The 21,081-nt window shown below is 39.8% G+C and overlaps 1 protein-coding gene across 5 annotated transcripts in view; it reads left to right on the top strand.

Annotated features, from left to right (window-relative positions):
- The window catches only part of EPHB1 (EPH receptor B1), a 387,419-nt gene that overhangs the window by 86,460 nt on the left and 279,878 nt on the right, over nt 1-21,081 (top strand). For all 5 annotated transcript variants that reach the window (XR_015743549.1, XR_015743550.1, XM_087933101.1 and 2 more), the window contains exon 2: nt 19,860-19,924. Coding sequence is in view for 3 of the 5 variants with exons in the window: in XM_087933101.1 (XP_087789227.1) it covers nt 19,860-19,924 (65 nt within the window). In the remaining 2 variants the exon portion in view is untranslated. The remainder of the gene's footprint in view (nt 1-19,859; nt 19,925-21,081) is intronic.

The raw sequence follows: 21,081 nt of genomic DNA, 5'->3' as shown, positions 1-21,081 counted from the left end.
TATAATACCTCTGGAAAAGTGCAACCTGTTTTTACTCTCTGCACTGGACACAGAATGAATTGGAAAAACTTCCACAGGGAAGATGTTCAACAGTTTTGTGCACATCCAGTGGGTTGCCCATAACAGCCACCTACGTATTCCTTACCAACTGTCTCAAACTCCTGAAATATGACATTGGCACTTAAAAGGGTGGTCAAGAAACAAAACCCAACTTTGTGTATATTTTTGCCTAATGAGCTGTTGCTATGAAATAAATTATGCTGATAAGGTACCTTGTTGACAGCATCTGGATAATGCATACCATCAACAAACCAACCAAATTAGAGAGTTAGAAAGCAAGTTAGTTAGAAGGATCTTACAACTGGAAAAAGAAAGGTTTGATAGGAATTGAGGTTGTGAAGGAGGGAAGATAGAAGGAATTGAATATCTAACACCACTGAAGAAGATGAAATACCTACTGAAAATGAAAGAGCAAAACACAGGAGGAGAGACAAGTGTCTTAGAAGCTTCTGTTCTGATTAATGATGTTCAGGTTATGATCCATTGTAATCTCCTCATTAGGGAACTCTGGAAAACAATTGTATAGTGGCCCCTGACCACTTCTTTTCTACTATAATCCCTCCCTATCTAGGATGGATGTTGCTTGCAAGTTCTTTGCTGTCCAGATGGCCAAGGAAAAACACTGAATTGGTGTGGAAACTTTTTCCTCTCTTAAAAACATATCAAGATTTAGATCAAGCTAATTGACTCTTAATGTTGTCATTTGATATTTGTGGCTGTTCACAGCAGGAATCAGTGTTATTTATATCTTTCTTCTTTTTTCATATAAATTTTATGAAGTTTGAAAAAGAAGATTAAAAAATCTAACAAAAATTAATACAAAGTAAAGATAGAAAGGAAAGGAGGAGGAAACAACAATGGTAAAAAAAAGAAAAGATAAGAAAATAGGAGAACCTTTCAATTTCTATGCAGAAAGTATGATTGTATTATTATCTCTTACTCTAGGGTTATAAAAAACTTGTTTTTTTCTTATGGAATGTTTTAACTAATTTTATACATTCTAGACAATTTCTCTGGTTTCATATACATCAACAGTACACAATTATACACAAACTACTGAACACTTTCTTTAAGGTTATAACAATGTAAATTTCAAGCCTTTCAACCATATGTATTTCTGTTGTTCAGTTTGTATATTATAACCACATTTTTAGCTTCCAAAGTTCTCTTTGCATATCCTTCAATTCTGAATCTCTGTTTAAAAGTAAAAAATCATGCCTTCCAATTTATCCCATCAAAATGGGATCTTTGTTTGTTTTAATATTTAAGCCAAAAAGCATGAAAAATATGAAGTTCCAATTGAACTGATTTATTGCTCATGCTTATGTACAGGAATCTAGTTCACTAATGGTTAGATTGTTTTGGTGTAGATAAAGGTTAATGGAATTCAAGGGAGAGGATTGGACTTCAATCATCTGTGGCTATATAGATTCTAGACTGATTCCTCTTTTGACTCCATCCCTGGGCTCTTCCTTCTCCAACAATCTTCTTTCAAACAAATGGGGCATTTCTTGTTCTAATTAGTTTAGAATTTCTTTATCATTTCTATTGCCATACCTTATTTTCCCCAATCCAGATTTATTTGCCAAGCCTCTAAGAAACTGTTGTCTAATACTTTCTTTTGAAACCTTTGGAATAGCTCTGAATCTCAAACAAAATTCTTTCTCTTTTAACTCCAATAAAGCTAGAATATCTATTTCTTTTTCCAATTCTTTGTCCATAACTTCTATCTTATTCTCTAAAATTTCCACTTGATCACTGATTAGTTTTACCTCTCCAGATACTTTGTAGAACTCTCTATCCTTTTAATATATTCTTTTATCTCCTGTCTCACCTCTACAAATTGTGGTAAACTATTGGCCAGAGTTGCAGGAAGGAAGGATTGTTTCTGTTATGTCCTGAGGACTCTAGGAGTTCTCACTCAGGTCCACTCACTTGTGTGGGCGTTCTTCCCCCTTTCCTCATTGGTTGGTTCTCCCCAGCAGCCAGCTATAAAAGCAGGCTGCGGGGTCCAACCAGTTGCTGATTGCTGCAAGCCAGTTCCAGGCGTGGCAAGCACGGTCAGCCCTTTATTGTTATAATAAAGTATTGTTGCACTCATGCTCTGGTTCAGCCTCTCATTGCTCAAACTTAACACTGGCGACGAGGATGGGATGGCTACCAGAAGCACCATGCAACCGCTGAGTCACTAGCCGCCGATCCGCAGCCCAGAGAGAGCGATCGGCCGGCGATAAGAGAAACGCTGATCCGCAGCCAGAGAGAGCGGTCAGCCAACAAAAAGAGCAAACAAAAAGAGCAAACGCTGACCCGCTGACAGAGAAAGCGGCCAGCAAGCGATAAGAAGCAAACGCTGATCCGCAGCCAGAGAGAGCGGTCAGAATCGAAAGTTAGAAGCGTCTGTAGCCGCTTGTTAGCCCAGCTACAGGGAAAGTGAAGCGCTGCGAGCCGCAGCCGCTCAGTATCAGGCGCGAAATTCAAACGGTTGTCATTTGAATTTCAAACCTAAAAGGTACAGCACAGCGCTGTAGCCAGTCACTGACGCCCACTCAGGCACGAATCCAAACGCCATCAACGGCTAACAGCCAAACGTGGTTAACCCAGAGAGAAAGAGAGGATTGCAAACAGCCTCTCCTGAGCTGAAATCACTTGCCCACCACGGGCACTAAAACATTGTCTGCTGCCCCAGAGAGATTTTTTCCTCAGGTTGTTCAACCGGTCCCAGCACCATGAGTTCCAATACAGTCTTCCCGGCATTCAAACCAGACGAGGAGAAGTGGGAATCGTATAAGAACCGCTTTAATCATTATATCGATGCAGTTGGCCTGGCGGATGCGGGGGAGCATCGGAAAAAATCGTATTTCCTAATCTACTGTGGAGCCACCGTCTACGATACTGCCGCAGCGCTCGTGGCTCCTCGTGAGTTGAAAAACGTTCCGTGGTCTGAGTTACTTGAAATTCTCACTAACCACTATTCCCCCAGGCCCTCACAGATTGCCAGGAGATTCACCTTCTGTATGAGGAAGCAATCGAGCAAGGAGACCATCAATCAATATATGGCCGCTCTCAGAACAGCAGCACTGCATTGTGGGTTTGGAACCTATCTGGAGGACATGCTCCTCGATCAATTAGTCTGCGGGGTCAAGGACCTCCACCTGCAAAGGCGCCTTCTCGCAAAAAAAGACCTCAACCTCGCACAAGCAGTCGAGGAAGCCTTGGCAGCTGAGCTGGCAACAAACTCAGCCACCGAAATCCAGGGCCCAAGTTCCAAGCTGACATCACTCCCAGTCCACTCCGAGGAGGTGGTAGCAGAAGAAACCATCAGTGATGAAAACGAAGTCCACCGCCTATACAACGACAGACGGCCGCAGGTAGGAGCCAAACAAGAAAACATCGGTCCACCCAAGCACTTCACCCTGTGCCTAGCCTGTGGGGGATCTCATCAGAGGGCCACCTGCAAGTTTAAAGGAGCCACCTGCAATAACTGCCATAAAAGGGGACACATCGCGAGAGTCTGCCAAGCCCCCCAAAGCGCAGCACAAAGGCGCCCTCCCTCGCACTCGGGACCACAGAGGCAAGTTTTGAACTGTCGCACGCACCACCTTGCCAAGCACACTTGCCACACTGTTAGTAAAATTTCTCTCTCCGTTTCCCTAGAAGGTAAACCGTGCCGCATGGAGGTTGACACAGGGTCAGCGCTCTCAATTATCTCATGGAACACCCTTAAGAGGCTCCAACCAAGCCTATCTACTAGCTGGCTCCAGAGATGCCAGTTTGGCCTGAAGGACTACCAGGGGAAGACCATTCCTGTAATCGGCAGAGGCAAGTTCCTTGTCAGTTTTAGAACTTTTAAAGGCTACCTACCTCTAGTGGTAGTTAACGGCAATCTACCCACCTTATTGGGGCTCGATTGGTTTCCCCATCTCGGCCTAGGGCTAACAGGAGTCCATGCTGTCTCAACCTCAGACACTGACTCCTTATTCGCTGATTACTCAGATGTATTCAGCGAAGAGCTGGGGTGTTATAACGGTACCCCCATCTCATTCTCAGTTGACCCCCAAGCAGTCCCAATTAGGCTAAAACCGCGTAGGGTCCCATTTGCTATTCGGCCAAAACTAGATGCGGAATTGGATAAACTATTAAAACAAGGGGTCATTGAGCCAACAGATTTCACCAAGTGGGAGACGCCCATTGTCACACCCCTCAAAAAAGACGGTAGCCTGAGAATTTGCTCGGACTACAAGACGACAATCAATAAATTTCTACAAGTTAGCGCTTATCCTGTGCCCGTCATCCAGCACTTATTACACACATTCGAACCAGGCAGCATTTTTGCTAAATTGGACATGTCTCAAGCATATCAACAGTTCCCTATAGATAACCAAACAGCGGAACTCCAGACAATTGTCACTCACAGGGGTGCCTTCCGATGCAAGCGTCTCCAATTTGGCATAAGTGTTGCCCCTGGTATTTTTCAATCCCTCATGGAGCGGATTTTGCAGGGCCTCCCTGGTGTAGTACCCTACTTCGACGACATCTTAGTCTCGGCCAGGGACAGACCCCAACTCTTCCAAAGAGTTCGAGCTGTGTTAGAGAGGTTCAGACAGCATGGCCTCAAGTTGAAAAAAGAAAAATGTGCCATTGCCACTAGACAGGTGGACTTTCTGGGTTATAAAATTGACACCTCTGGCATTCACCCCCTGGAGTCCAAGGTTAAGGCAATCCACGAGGCACCCACTCCAATCTCCAAAACTGAACTACAGGCGTTCTTGGGGCTATTGAACTTTTACGCATCCTTTTTGCCCCATAAAGCATCAGTAGCTGAACCCCTACACAGATTACTGGATAAAAAGTCACCCTGGCACTGGGGGCACAAAGAAGACCATGCCTTTCACGCCGTCAAATCACTACTCACGTCAGAGGCGGTACTTATTCAATTTGACCCTAACCTCCCTTTAGTACTGGCAGCAGACGCCTCCCCTTTTGGAATTGGGGCGGTACTAAGTCACAGGCTTCCCAATGGCGCCGAGGCTCCCATCGCCTTTTTCTCAAGGACGCTCTCTGCTACGGAGCGCAATTACAGCCAGATCGATAAGGAAGCCCTAGCAGCTGTTGCAGCCGTGAAAAAATTTCACGAATTCCTTTTTGGCCATTTTTTCGAGCTGGTCACGGACCACAAACCCCTCCTGGGCCTACTAGCCGGGGACAAGCAGACCCCTCAAGTCCTCTCCCCTAGGATGACAAGGTGGACTCTCTTCCTAGCAGCCTACTCCTACAGACTTATACACCGCCCGGGTAAAACACTGTCCCACGCTGACGCACTCAGTCGCTGCCCCTTGCCTGCCCCGGCTGAAGACCCTGCTCCTGTCCACGCTATTTTTGAGATCACCCAGTTGGACCTACCCATCACTGCCCTGGACATTGCTGCTAAAACCAAGGCAGACCAAACACTCGCCCAGGTGCTCGACTGGGTGAGGAGGGGGTGGCCGGGTGGCAATGTTGATAACAAATTCACACCTTTTAAGACTCGCATGCAGGAATTGTCAAGTCTGCAGGGCTGTCTACTATGGGGCACTCGAGTGGTCATCCCGGCCTCACTGCGTACCCGAGTTCTGGAAGCATTGCACGAGGGACATCCTGGCATCGTGAGGATGAAGGCGTTAGCACGCAGCTACGTGTGGTGGCCGGGTCTAGACGAGGACATTGTCAATTGGGTAAGTTCCTGCAACATTTGCCAGGAATCCCATCCTGCTCCCCCCATTGCCACCCCTACTAGATGGGAAAACGCCAGCGCTCCTTGGTCCAGAATTCACATCGACCTAGCCGGCCCTCTGCATGGGAAGATGTTCCTAGTGGTCGTGGACGCCTATTCCAAATGGATTGACGTAGCACAGCTATCCACGACCACCACACTAGCAATCACCAACGTGTTAACACGCCTGTTCGTTATGCACGGGCTACCCGACTCCATTGTCTCCGATAATGGCCCACAGTTCGCATCGACTGAGTTCAACCGTTTCGCTGCCAACCTGGGTATCCGCCACATTTTCACAGCCCCATTTCACCCTGCCAGTAACGGATTGGCTGAAAGGGCCGTCAGGACCACTAAAGAAGCCCTGGCAAGGTTCAACAAGGATGACTGGCACCACAAACTCTCGCGGTTCCTGATGAGCCAGCACTCAACTCCTTGTTCAGTCACCAATAAGTCCCCAGCTGAGCTCCTGATGGGCAGGCGTCTGAGGACTGTATTGGACAGACTACACCCACAGTACTGCCCTGACTCTCCCCTCGCTTCCACATCGGGGGTTAGACATTTTATCTTACAGGAGCCTGTTTTCGCGAGGAACTTCGCTGGAGACCCCCTGTGGATCCCGGGCGAGATCATAGCCATCACCGGGCCGCGGTCGTATCGGGTCAGACTGGAGGATGGCCGCGTCTGGAGAAGGCACATAGACCAACTGCGTAGACGCCTCAGCACCATCGCCAGCAGAGACCCAGAGGCACAAGACGAGGGGAGGCTTCATCCTCAGCCTCACATCCACATCGCGCCCGGCGATCAGTTCACACCTACAGCCGGTTCCGAAAGCCCGAACACAGACAGCGGCGCCCAGACAGTTGACCAGCCCGATCCAGTCTACAGGAGCACACCCCAGTGATCAACCCTACGAGCCCCGGGCAGGCCCAAACCGAGGGGCACACTGGGGACACTTTGCCGACTCTGCCTTCCCTGGCAGACCCCGGACGGACAGACGATGTTCCAGAGCTACGCCGTTCCGGGCGCCAACATAAACCTCCTGCCTACCTCAAAGACTATGCATGTTCGCATCTGGGGGGAAGGGGTGTTATGTCCTGAGGACTCTAGGAGTTCTCACTCAGGTCCACTCACTTGTGTGGGCGTTCTTCCCCCTTTCCTCATTGGTTGGTTCTCCCCAGCAGCCAGCTATAAAAGCAGGCTGCGGGGTCCAACCAGTTGCTGATTGCTGCGAGCCAGTTCCAGGCGTGGCAAGCACGGTCAGCCCTTTATTGTTATAATAAAGTATTGTTGCACTCATGCTCTGGTTCAGCCTCTCATTGCTCAAACTTAACAGTTTCTCAGGGAGAAAAGAAACAAGAAGTTTGGAATCTTTGGCAGAAAAAGAATGTAGACATTTATTTATGACTTGCATTTATATAACTGAATTTTTCATCCAAATATTTCTATATTTAGTGTTGCTTTTAACAAATGATGATTAAAAAGTAACAGGTTTGTTGTGGAAAAAAATGAAAGAAGGCGGAGCTCTTTAAGGTTTTGAGGATGAAAAGTGAGATATAACTCTAACAAATAAAATAAACATTTTATAGGCATATAAAACCTAAAACATCAGCCAGAATGAAAACCAGCAGCATGCAGATCTGTAAAAAGCATGTTAAAATAGTGAGTCTTTTATCTAGTATCTGAATTCATTCACAAAGGGAACTAAGCAGCTATCCTTGGGCGATGAATACTGCTAGCATGGAAAGAACAGCTCACATATTCCTAGCCTCTGCACTTTCATGGACAGTGACAGATATATGCAAGCCCTGTTAAACAGCCTGCATAGAATTAAATGTTCATATGTGAAATTGGTGGTGAAATACATTTTCCATATGCAATCACCATTCTGGAATGAGTTCCAACTCATATTAACTTGGACTGTTCACAATATTTTTTCTAATACTGTAGCCAGTTGCTTAATTACTTCCAGCTCTTTAGAACACTAAGAATCAAATTCTGCCAAAATGAATTCTGCCAAAATGAAGACAATGCTTAGCAAATGTTTATTCCAGGTAGTAAGTTGACAGGGCTACCTGCACAAAAGTAGGATGCTCATCCAGAGTCCTTGATGTTGAATCTCTCTGAATCCATTAGGATTGAATGTGATAATAGTTCTGAAGGTTTAGAAACCAGGAAAATATGAGTTCCAGGCCCACCTTAGGCATGAAAAGTGACTTAGTGATTCTGGACCAGTCACTTTCTCTTAGTCCAACTTATCTGACAGGGTTGTTGTGGGGATAATAGAAGTTTTAGATATATTTGCCATGCTGAATTGTTTAGAAACATAATAAGGATTTTAAAAAAATATCTCAAAAAAGAAAAATCTAGGTAAATTCTTGCCATTGCAAGAACTGAATAAGCTTACGATATCTTTGCTGTTTGATTGGCCTCTCTTTCTCACTCTTTAAAACGACTTTTTATTGGTAAAATATAAAATAAAAGTGACACATAAATTATAATACAATAAGATGCATGCATTATAATCACTGAAGTAAGAAGAACTAGAAAAAAGGTCCGTATAATATTAATAGTCCAATCTTTAACATATTAAATCTAAACAATATAGAAACATACTAGGCCATTTTTCCTTTTTAAAATACCGTATAAAGTTTCATAAATTAACACATCTTTTGAATCTACTCTTTAACTCCTGGAATATAAATTTCTTCCCACCTCAGTAACATAGATTGGTTTTGAAATAATAGAGGCAGTGCAGTTTTCATGAAAAGTTGGAGATCTTTCCTGCATTCACATGTACACATTTAACTGAATTGTACATTGGCTGTGCAATATTCCTCTAAATTAAACTATTAATTTCTGCAAGATCACTTATCAACTAGGTACTTTTCACATACTGTTTTCTTTAAATGGAACGTTGTGGTGGACTGAAGGAATGGTTTCCCAGAAGATTTCACAATAATTTTATGCTAATTTACATGGTAGATGTACTAAAATCTGACCACCAACTGGTAGGTAGGTAAATAATAAATGAAAGAGGGATGTGACTCTTATTTTGTATAGAAGAGGACTTTGGAAGTTTCAACTTAATATGCAGAAGTCATGGAAATTTACTTTTCTGTGCAGCTATCCTTGGGCAATATTAATCAGAGGAAACGGAAAATAGTGATTCCATATCTTTACATAAAGACAAACACAGGATTCTAAAAATATTGTGACCTCAAATTGATCTCTAAGCTCAATTAAAGAATCAAAGTTCTGTTTAAGATTTATGGAAATTACATATTTCAGAATAGATAAATTTTAGCTTTCTATCCTGTCATGGCACTTGATAAAATAGAGAAAATACTGTGCAAATGAACAGAACCAAGTCATTATAAATATCTTTGGCAATATAAATTGTAACCAAATTATCACTAAATCACTGAAGTAAAAAATCATTTAAAAAAGATACAAAACTGTATTCTGTATATCAATGCTCAAAGCATATCTACAGCCAAATACATGGCTTCCAGCACACTTAAAATCATTTCCAGTGCACGTAGTCTGTATTAGAAATTAATCTTTGCTCAAACAGCATATGTGTGCTTGTGCTCATATTTTCTAGATTTTTTAAAAAAATACTTGGCTTGCTTCTGTGCCAACCACAGCCTTCTGTTTAGAAATTAAGCAACTAATGCTTTAAAAGAAGCTTTTAAGCTGAGCCTGAATGGTCACATATTGTATTAGTGGATTTGCTGTACTAGCAGAGGACTTGGCCATATAACCTTGGTGTTCTTCCATGAAACTCTCCCTATCTTTTTTTTTATCTCCACATGCTAAAACATGTCACAAGCTTAATTGTCTTTAAGTGGATTTTATAGTGGTTGAGGCAAAGCCATTAAAGGAATCTGCTTTCAAAAAGAATCACACGCTCACATCCAGACACTCTCTTCCTTTCCAATGTATTCACTGGACTAGAAACTCCCTGTAATGTCCTACAGATGTCCTGTGTAGCACCCTGGAGTAAAAGGGGCACTCTAATGGAATACAGGTGTGACCTATGATGAAGTAACATCCTGCCCTGCCTTGGAGAGACTTACTGAAGGTCAGGTGCTAATCCTGTGACTTCAGAAGGTTTTATCCTCCATAAATGAATGAGACTGAACAGATGAAAAAAAAAAAAAAAGGAGAATCCTGGTGTAGAACAGAATGCTCATTTGTCATGTTAGAAAAGCAGAAGGCCCAGGGCTAATTGCCCTGGGTATTGCTCTCATGACTGTCATAGATAAGATTGCTTCAAAGAAAGCAGTACCAGCCTCCTCTCTTTTTTATGGTAGTGGATGATGAGAAAAGTGATAATCTAACAGGAATATTTTTCTTCCTATGATTATTATTTTTGCTTGTTGCACCACCAGTGAGATGTTTAGTTTTTATTTGGCATTTATTACCCTATAGAATCCTTCCCAAGAACCTTGGATAAGTCACTATTGTTTGATGGTGTTAAAAGTATTGTTGCAGGATGTAAACTTTTCCAAGTAAAGCTGATTTTGCAATTGATTGGAAGTAACAGATAACAGATAATCAGAGTTGGAAGGGACCTTGTAGGTCATCTAGTCCAACCCCCTGCCCAAGCAGGAGACCCTACACCATTTCTGGCAAATGGCAGTCCAATCTCTTCTTGAAAGTCTCAAGTGATGGCGCTCCCACAACTTCTAGGGCAAGCTGTTCCATTGGTTGATTGTTCTCACTATCAGAAAGTTTCTCCTTATTTCCAGGTTAAATCTCTCATTCAGTTTCCATCCATTATTCCTTGTCTGCCCTACAGGTGCTTTAGAAAATAGCTTGACCCTTTCCTCTCTGTGACAGCCCCTCAAATATTGGAAGACCTCTATCATGTCTCCCCTGGTCCTTCTCTTTACTAGACTAGCCAAGCCCAGTTCCTGCAACCATTCGTTGTATGTTTTAGCCTCCAGTCCCCTAATCATCCTGATTGCTCTTCTCTGTCCTTTTTCTAGAATCTCAACATCTTTTTTATAATGTGGTGAACAAAACTGGATGCAGTACTCTCGGTGTGGTCTTAGTAAGGCTTTATAGAGTGGTATTAGTACTTCCCTTGATCTTGATTGTATCCCTCTGTTAATACAATTTAGGATTGCATTAGTTTTTTTGGCTGCTGCAGCACACTGCTGGCTTATATTTAGCTGGTTGTCAACTAGCACTCCAAGATCCCTCTCACAGGGATCCCTCTCACAGAGATCCCTCTCACATGGATCTATTGAACCTGGTTTCACCCAGTCTACATGTGTACTTTTGGTTTTCTTGCCTAAGTGTAGGACTTTACTTTTCTCTACATTGAATTTCATTTTGTTAGATACGTCCCAGTGTTCTAGTCTGTCAAGATCCATCTGGATCTTGAGCCTATCTTCTTGGGTGTTAGCTATTCCTGCCAGCTTAGTATCATCTGCAAATTTGGTAAGTTCCCCTTCTATTCCCTCATCTAAGTCAATGAAGATATTGAAGAGTACTGGGCCTAAGACGGAACCTTGTGGCACCCCACTGTTTACTTCCCTCCATGTAGACTTAGACCCATTAAGGACTACTTGTTGAGTACGGTTTGCCAGCCAGTTGCGAATTCATCTAGTGATGGTGCTATCTATTCCACTTTTTTCTAGCTTACTAAGAAGTAGGTTGTGGTCTACTTTGTCGAATGCCTTGCTGAAATCTAAATATATTATGTCCACAGTATTTTGCTGGTCTACTAATTTAGTCACTGTGTTGAAGAATGAAATAAGATTGGTTTGGCATGTTCTGTTCTTAACAAACCCGTGCTGACTGCTAGTTATTGCTTTACTTGTTTCTAGATGTTGGCAGATCTGTTTTTTTATTATCTTTTCCAGTATCTTCCCAGGTATTGATGTTAGGCTGATTGGTCTGTAGTTTCCTGGGTTTGTTTTTTTTTTCCGTTTTTGAAGATGGGAACCACATCAGCTCTTTCCCAGTCCTCTGGTAGTTCCCCGGTGCTCCAGGTTTTTTGAAAGATATGGTGCAGTGGTTCTGAGATGACCTCTGCCAGCTCCTTTAAAACTCTGGGATGTAATCCATCAGGCCCCAGTGATTTGTTTTCATCAAGATCAGACAGGTGTTCTCTTACTATTTTTTTGCTTATTTTAATTTTTTATTTCTGGTCTGTCTTTTACAGTTATGTTTTTGGTGGGTTGAGCTATAGTTTCTTTTTGCGTAAAGACAGATGCAAAGAATGAGTTAAGCAGTTCTGCTTTCTCTCTGTTGCCTGTTACTTCCTACTTTGGTAATGCAGTATTTGACTTTTGATTTTGCATCCCAAGTTGATATGCATGAGTAACCTGCAGTCAGATTCACAATCGTAGTTAATTTACTGATTAACTAGCCAAATTCTTAAGTATTATTAAGATAGAATCTTAGCATATAGGGAGTTGCAGGTATTATTATTTGTAAATTATTATTAGTAATATTATTTTTTATAGTTTCTAAGAACAGTGGTTATTCCCAAGACTTGAAGATGCCAAAGGCTTCTGGCAAGGGAAGGACATTGTTAACTGGTGGAAATTTGCATCAGCACATTCCTATGTCATTGCTCAGTCAGAAAGAAAGCCCCCCTGGGAAACCAGTCAGGAGTTTGCTGAACTGTTGGACAGGAAGGAAAGACAGATGAACAGAAATTCTTTTGGTTTAAACAATTGCTTTTTAAAAAGATAAATAATGAAAATGAATGAGCAAGAGAGACTGTATACAGTCAATTAACTTTTAAAAATGAATAAGAAAATCAGATTATAATGGATGAACAAATCAATTTCTAACTGTTAGGATAGATATGGGCCATTTTAAGTTTATTTTTTTCTGTTGCATGAAAAAAGTCTATTAGATGTTTTCAGTCAGCAATAAATGTAGATACATAATGTCTTTTCTCAAACCAGAGAAGTCAATTTGGCCACCTCAACAAATCCCATCATCTTCACAATCTATTCCTCACCTGAGGGTATTGTTGAATCTTTCCACCTCACTGCAATTATCATATATAAAAACAAAGTTCCATGACCTTTTTTCCAACATCAGTCCCAAAAGAAAGGTCTTTGGTTTCACTTGTACATTAATGTTTAAATTTTTCAGAATTAGTGTATGTATTTGAGTCTAAAACTTTCTGTCTTTTTTAAACATGTCTACAAATATGATAAAAATATCCCTTATTGTTGACATTTCTAACATAAATGTATATATTATAGACAGTGTCTCTGGTGACATATATATTCATTCACTTGTGTTTAAATTTTCAATAAAATATTCATTTTAACAAATGCATGTTCATTATTTGTACACAGTTGAATTTCAACTTTACACTTTTTAAAACCAAAAATTATTTTGTCTATTTAAATGTTTTAATAACTGTATATAAGAAAACTATTGACAAATACAGATAGTCCTCAACGTATGACCATACTTGACATCAAAATTTCTGTTGCTAAGTGAGACAGTTACGTGAATTTTGCCCCGTTTTACAATCTTTTGTTCCACAGTTGTTTAGCGAATTACTGCATTAGTTAAGTTAATAAACATGGTTTAAGGTGGATCTGCCTTCCCCATTGACTTCCTTGTCAGAAGGTCACAAAAAGTAATCATATAACCCTGGAATACTGCAATCATTTTAACTATGTCAGTTGCCAAGTGTCCTAATTTTGATCATGTGACTATGGGGATGCTGAAATGGTTGTGTGACAAATGGTCATAAGCCTTGTAACTTTGAACTGTCACTAAATGGACTGTGGTAAGCTGAGGACAGCCAGTATAAGAAGATCTGTTATAAGATCTTCTCTCAATTTTAATTTTGCATTATCCTTGACAAAATTCTAATACCTTACATAATTGATCTATTTATGTTTAATTTTTATCTGTCATCTATAAAATGTTTCTTGTGCTGAAAGCCGTAGAGGTGTTTTCAGGAAAACCTGGGTTTGTATCTATTCCACATTCTCAATATGGCATGTCTAACAACCTTAGCTTAATTGAACCATAAATATTCATGCCACTCGAATCTCAAATGATATCCTTCTGTTCCCCAACTCTTCTATTTCTCAATAACACCCACACTTTCATCCAAACTAAGCAGCGGGATGCAAAATACACTTTTAAATTAGGTAGATCCAATCCTGCTCTTTGTTTTACATCTTGTTTAATGCCTTATATTTCTTTAATCATGTATTTGTGGGTTTTTTTCTCTGCCACACAAATTTAGATGTGCCTTTTGCCATTGTTTAAATAGTCCATCATTTGTCAAACAGTATTGTCTGAAACAAAAATAACATTCTAGGGACGGCATTTAACTCAATCATAGAAATTCTCTCCAGCAGTGACTTTTGTCCCATATTCACATATATTTTTAATGTCATTTCATGCTTTAACTTAGTTATTTTGAAATAGCAGTTTGTATATTTTCATAGTAATATCATAATATTTTACACTTTTCTCAATTTTAAAACTTGTTTTATTCATCAGTTCTGTTTGATCTTGTATTTTCATATTTTTTGTTAATATGACTGTCTTCTTTAGTAATCTTAAAACTTGATAATGCACCAAATTCTTTTAAATTACTCCTTCATATTTAAATTCTTCTAAAAGGATCTTCCAAAACCAACACCAAGTCATTTGTGAAAACTCTTTAACTTACAAGTCTTCCATGGAAAGTAATTGTGAATTACTACCCAAACTTCATGTTGAGTGAAATGACTAGCAAGCATGTTTGCTTATTTGATGTACAGCAATTGTAAGGAAGATTCCAGCTGTTACTTGAAGTGGCTGACTAGAATTTTTCCTACTAGCAGACTGAGTCTCAAGGAAGTATCCTTCCCTGTTGTTTTATGTGCCCAACCTCAGTACTTAATATGTGTTCATGTTTAAGTAAGCCAGATTGTGATTTGGCACTGCAGGGTGTCAAACTTCTTCAATGGATTAGTCACAAGTAGTTGCCCTCTTAGCTTGTTTTCAGGCATAAAACCTGTAAGGAAAAATATTTCTTCTAATGTCTACAGCAGGGCTGTCCAACCTTGGCAACTTTAAGATTTGTGGACTTCAACTCCCAGAATTCCTCAGCCAGCAAACCTGAGTTGAAGTCCACAAGTCTTAAAGTTGCCAAAGTTGCCAAGGTTGGACAGCCCTGGTCTACAGGAACAAGACATGGGATAAAATAAAGATAATACCAGCTGTTTCCAGAAATACAAGTTAAAATATAATGATTTGTGGTGGAGCATGTAAAAAAACCATCTTGAGATGAGTATGTTTTCTATGTTGGAAATTATTGTCATAGGTCAAACTTAAATAGTTTTGCATCAATCAAACCTGATACATCCTATGCATATATTGATAGGTTATAGAGCTTTAAATGGATGCAGCTAAAATGCATTCTGGTACATTAATTTAGTGGATTCTGAAGCCTGTTTTGGTTAATTTATGATGGTGGCTGAGCTGATTCTGCTGTCTTGAATCATTTAATTTTGATTGCACTAAAGCATGTTATGACAATTGGTTAATCTCTTTCCATGTCAGCATTCTTCTATGACTTGGGCATTCAAAAGGCAGTTGTATTAGTAAAAAAAAACCAGACATGTAGCAATCCTCTATGTGATGATAACGTGACAATTGAGGGATTCAAAATTTCCCAAAGTTTGAGTGACAGTGGGATGATCAAATTGCTAGTTTTGCCAGTCTGCCACAAGCTTGGTTGCTCACGGCTAAAGAACAGCTAGCTCATGAAGAGGAGAATATATTTAATTCCAGATTTGGAAAAAGAGATAGAAGAATGGGCTGAAGCAGTATAGGGTGCTTCTAGGCACCAGTGAGTAGAAAACCTATAAGATAGAAGCAGGGGTGGGATTCTAACTTGGTCAGACCAGTTCTGTAGAAACAGTTGTTACAATTCTGTACAGTTCAGAGAACTGGAAAATCATGCCCCTGGCTGGCCTCTCCCCTCCACTTACTCCTTACCTGGCAAGCGCATCATCCAACTTGCCTATGTTGTGCCTTCACCTAATTTTTGGTAAGTTGCTATTTTTCCTTTTTTCCCCTGACCATCAGCTGTTCTGACAATCAGCTGTGCTGGGAGATTTAGATTAGCTGGAAAGCAGGAAATAATTGGATTTTTTTCTTTCTAGCTAATTTAAAAGCAGAGCTGAACCTTCCTTAGGACTGAAGCTTCTATTTTTCAGTGCAGACTCAGGTAGCAGATTTCAGAAAGGTAGATCTCTGAGTGAATCTGTGATTCTGTGAGCAAGTCAATCTGCCTGCCTGCTTCGCCTGCTTTTGGATAAAAGTTGCTTTTTTAAAATAAAAAATTCAATATTTACATACATGATGTGTTGTGAGTTAATGTTGTGTTTGCTTGCTAGCAAATTTTAAATGACAGACTCAGGCAGCAGATTGCTGAAAGGTAGATCTCTGAGTGAATCTGTGATTCTGTGAGCAACTCAATCTGCCTGATTGCTTTGCCTGATTTTGGGTAAAAGTTGCTCTTTTTTATAAAAAAAATTCAATATTTACATACATGGTGTGTTGTGAGTTAATTTTGTGAATTTGCTTGCTAACAAATTTTATGTGACAGACACAGGCAGCAGATTGTTGAAAGGTAGATCTCTGAGTGAATCTACGATTCACTGCCTGCTTTGCCTGATTTGGGGTAAAAGTTGCTCTTTTTTAAAAAATAAAAAATTCAATATTTACATGAATATTAACAATATTTACATACAAGCCATGCCCATCAAGTCACACGACCACAAAGCCACACCCACAGAACTGGTTGTTAAGACATTTGAATCCCACCCCTGGATAGAAGGCAAAGAAATAAAGTGATTTTTAATATTTGGTATAGTAGTTAGGTACTAGGCTAGAATGTGGCAGACCATGAACCATGAAAGCCAGCTGGGTGACTTTGGACTAATCATTTTCTCTCAGCCCAAGTTATCTCATATGGTTGTTTTGTGAAAATAGGAGGAGGAAGATGTGTTAGGTATGTTTACCACCTTGAGTTAACTGGAATATAAACAAATGTTTTCTGCTGCAGTAGCTTTTGTTGTGAAGTTATCAGTGTTGAAATATAGTTAAAATTATGATTTGAATTGCTTTGGAACATAAACTAATGACTTTAAAACAGGGTCAACTGTGTTGTAAAAAAAAAAAAAAAAAGAGGTGTGTGTGAAATGCCCAGAATGGAACTATTTGACCATAGATTAATGACACACATCATTTCCTACCCTCACATTTGGTGGAAACATTGGAATCAAGCAACTTAATTTTTAAATAAATCAATAAAACCTCCCACTCCATCTGTTTTTCTGTTTCTGTTGTGTTATTACTATTATTGCTTTTCAAAAGGAAACTGGGAAAATATTAACAGTAGAAGAGCTTTACCATATTTCCAAAACATAAAATAAATTTAATTTATTCTTCATGTACAAAAGCCTGTATCCAATCACATTGCTTTAATATTCATGTTTTCTTTTTGCCTGTTGACAAGTTGTTTAAAAAACAAATCAGTGTATATCAAACCATCGATACACCAACATTCTTGATTTGGTCAGGTAGCCATCAATTACTCATAGAAATGCCTAAAACTGAGTATGTTCAAGCCCATTGCTAAGGAAAAGCAATGGAAATGCAGGCCAAGCTATAGCAGCTGGCATATTTATATTAAATTATATTAAAAATAATTATATTTTTTGGGGGGTGTGTGTTCTTATACTTCTCACTTTTTTTTCTTAAATCCTGTATCTATTAACAACTTAAAAGTTATATCCAAGATGTTAAGACAATCTGAAATGGTATTCCACATGTTCATTTGATTGCTTAAGCTCCTGTGTGGAGTTGGGACAGAGTTTCAGACGGATGACCATCACTGCAGCCCTTCACTGATCTGGGTTTTATGGCAGAGTGGCTAGATGGAAGCCTCTCCTTGGTGCAAAACACCTGAAAGCCCGCTTGAAGTTTGCAAAAAGCAAAAAAGCATCTGAAGGACTCTCAGACTGTGAGGAACAAACTGTAAGCGGGCTTTCATGTGTTTTGCACTAAGGAGAGGTTCTGAAACTCTGTCCCATCTCCACACAGGATCTCTGGAGGTTAGTCAGAGTGGCTATTGGGTTCTTGGTCACTTCTCTTGCTAAGACCCTTGTCCCCTGATTGGTCAGTTTGACAGGGCAAACAGCTATTGGAAGTGCCCTGGTTGTGCCATTTGAGAATTATGGAGCTTTGCTCTTAGGAATCTTCAATGCAGCAGAAATTTTATCATAGCCTTCTCCAGTTCTGTGCCTTGCAATAACCCTGTTTCTAAGCTCTGTAGGCAGTTTCTTTAACCTCATGGCTTTTGTTCTGCTACAGTATGCATTGTCAGCTATGACACCTTCTATAGAGAGGTTTGTGCAAATCATGTCCAATCAATATAATTTACCACAGGTCAACTGCATTTAAGGTGTAGAAACATGTCAGCAATGATCAAGAGAAATGGGAGGCACCAGAGCTAAATTTCATGTATTATTGCAAAGGTCTGAATGCTTATGCCAATGTAGCATTTCAAGTTTTTAAAGATAAAATTTACAGACATTTTTAATATTCTGTTTTCACTTCATCATTATGGGGTACTGAATGTAGATTAATGAGAAAAAAATGAATTTCAACAACTGTAGAATTAGGCTGCAGCTTAACAAAATTGACGAAAGTGAAGGGGGTCAGAATATTTTCTGAATGCACTGTACTAGATCCATCTAGAATCTTGTTAATGCAGAGTATTAAAAATTAGAACCATTAATTTGGATGAAGGAAACATTTTAAATTTACATCTTCTGCTCATTGCAACAAAGTTGTTTTGTAAAAAATGCAATTGTGCTCTTTTAGCACAATCAGAACTAGATGAAAATCTAAAAACCTAAAAACTGGTACTGCCTTTTGGTGGAAGAGTTAGCAGAACATTCAACTTTATGGTGCAGTCACAGGTATGAATCAATCTTGGGTATAGGTGGATGATTTGGCGAAAGCTCAGTATTAAATTCTAAAGAGATAAGGCCCATATAATAACCTGCAATTTGAAGGTCAGTTGTGATTGGTATTTGGAAATGAACAGGTAAATAGGTATTGATATATCTCAATGTCATTTAGCTAGAGACTGGATCCAGACCTTGGTTTTTTGATTATCATACTAAGTGAGTTTGATCTGTTGAGGTATATTAAAAGTTGAACTTCCAAGAAAGTAAGTTGAATTGGGGCATCACTTAAATCAGGAAGACAAGTTAGCTATGACTTTAAGACCCATGATTTTTAACATGCAACACAAATCTGGAGTTAAAACTGTGCAGTTTCCCTTAGAAAGAAGCAATGAACTTCTAGATGATACTGTTGTGTCATGCATATTATAACAAACCAAAATAATCTATATTGCTTTCCTTTTGACAGTGGGTGTTTTAGGAAATGCAATGGACTTTGAGTGTTTCTGATAATTCTGATTGAGTTAGCACCATTACTACTATAACAGAAAGCATATGGCACTATTATTAGAGAATCTAAACATTTGTCAATACAACAGGGGAATAAGCAAATATTTCCGGAAACAAAGACTCCTTTCAAAGGAAAGTGAATTACCCATTTGTGTTAATGTAAAGAGTTTTATAGTAATTCAATATCAATATGTTTATTATGACCGAAGCTTTCTTGAGTTGAATTCTTTAGATACATCCAATGAAATGGATTCTTGTCCTTAAAAGCTAAGGTAATAATCATTTGGTAATCTTTAAGATACTATGAAAAATTAAATATATTAATTAGAAACTGTACGGTTACCTCCCTGGGATGCTTATCCAAATAATCTCTTCCAGTTCCATTATTGTCCTTGCTAAAAGTCATAATGTCAAGTTTCAAAGCACTGTAAAAGCTTAAACTTGTACTCACAGAGCAGCAATAAAAATATATATTTCTCAATTTTGAATACAAAATATATCCCAATATTTCTTGTACTTAAATTCAGACTCCTAACTTGCTTCCCCCCTTCTTTGTGAACCCCCAGAAACACTAATGGATACTCGGACAGCCACAGCTGAACTTGGTTGGACAGCAAATCCACCATCAGGGGTAAGTTGATGTCAGCTACTTAAATGGTTTGTAAAGGGGATGGTGTATCTTGCATCAATTCCAATAAGTAGGACTGGTCAAATTTTCAGCTTTGGTTATGCTTGCCTTTCCAGTCACACTTCCTTCTAGTTTTGCTCCTCTTGGTACTCAGAATTTTTTAAAAGTCTGCATGATTTTTTTTACCCAAATGTATGCATTTCAAAGATGCCATTATAAGATGCACACTTTATGCACGCAGATTTATAAAAAATTGCCTTTGTATATTTCTGGTGTAGATTTTCTTAGACTGACAAATGTATAGCATAGTGTGATAGAATGTATAATAGACATTAGGAATACAAAGGAAGCAGTAAGACACTTAAAGCAGGAAGTAGGACTGTTAAGAAGAGATTCTTAAGTCCAAGGAAAGGAGGAAGCATGAGAAAGAAACCCAGAGTAACTCTGTTCTAATTACACTAGGTTTTAGTTGTATGTGATTATTTTTTGAGTAGGCTTTCAAAATTCTCCTACATTATCCTACCAGCAGTAAAGATCTTTCAAAAATCTAACAGGTTTTATTTCTTGAGATTGCCAGCTTCACAAAGTTTTTCATGAATCTTGAAATCTTTCATAAACTGCCTTGTGAAAGAAGGGTCAGATCCTGCAGATGTGGTTTTGGATCTTTGAGCTTCCTTGTTGTTGTCAGAGTAAGAGGCAATGGTATTATTGCAGCATAGGTAACAGATCACATAAATGAGGGCCCCCAGTTTCTGGTCCATGAGCTGTGAGCTGTGAGCTGTTTGCAACTGGGCTGTAGAAACGGTGGGCTCCATTTGGGTGAATAGCAGGTGGGCATTCCTGCCACTCGCACAAATGGAGCTGTGCATATGTACTTGCCATCCCCTCACATAGAACCATCCCCTCTCCTCTCCACCTGTCCGCAAAGCCAGAAAAGGTGGGGAACTCTGATATAAATCACAAGTTTACATAATACTACAGTGCAGTTACCTCAGGGTTTACCCCAGTTAGAAGGAGTGCCAGAAGTGGTGTTATAAGAATAGGAGTTATATTTCTTGAAAACCTGTCTGACAAATTAAGGAAATGCAGGAGCTAGGACTATTGAATACTTTTTTATTCTGTGTGAATTATTCATGGTGAGAAGGTTAGGGTTCCCTACA

The sequence above is a fragment of the Pseudonaja textilis genome, chromosome 4 (genome assembly GCF_049901715.1).
Source record: "Pseudonaja textilis isolate UNSWEBS1 chromosome 4, rPseTex1.2, whole genome shotgun sequence".
NCBI classification, from domain to species: Eukaryota; Metazoa; Chordata; class Lepidosauria; order Squamata; family Elapidae; genus Pseudonaja; species Pseudonaja textilis.
Note: the sequence above shows the minus strand (reverse complement) of the source record. Positions and strands in the feature narration are given on the sequence as shown.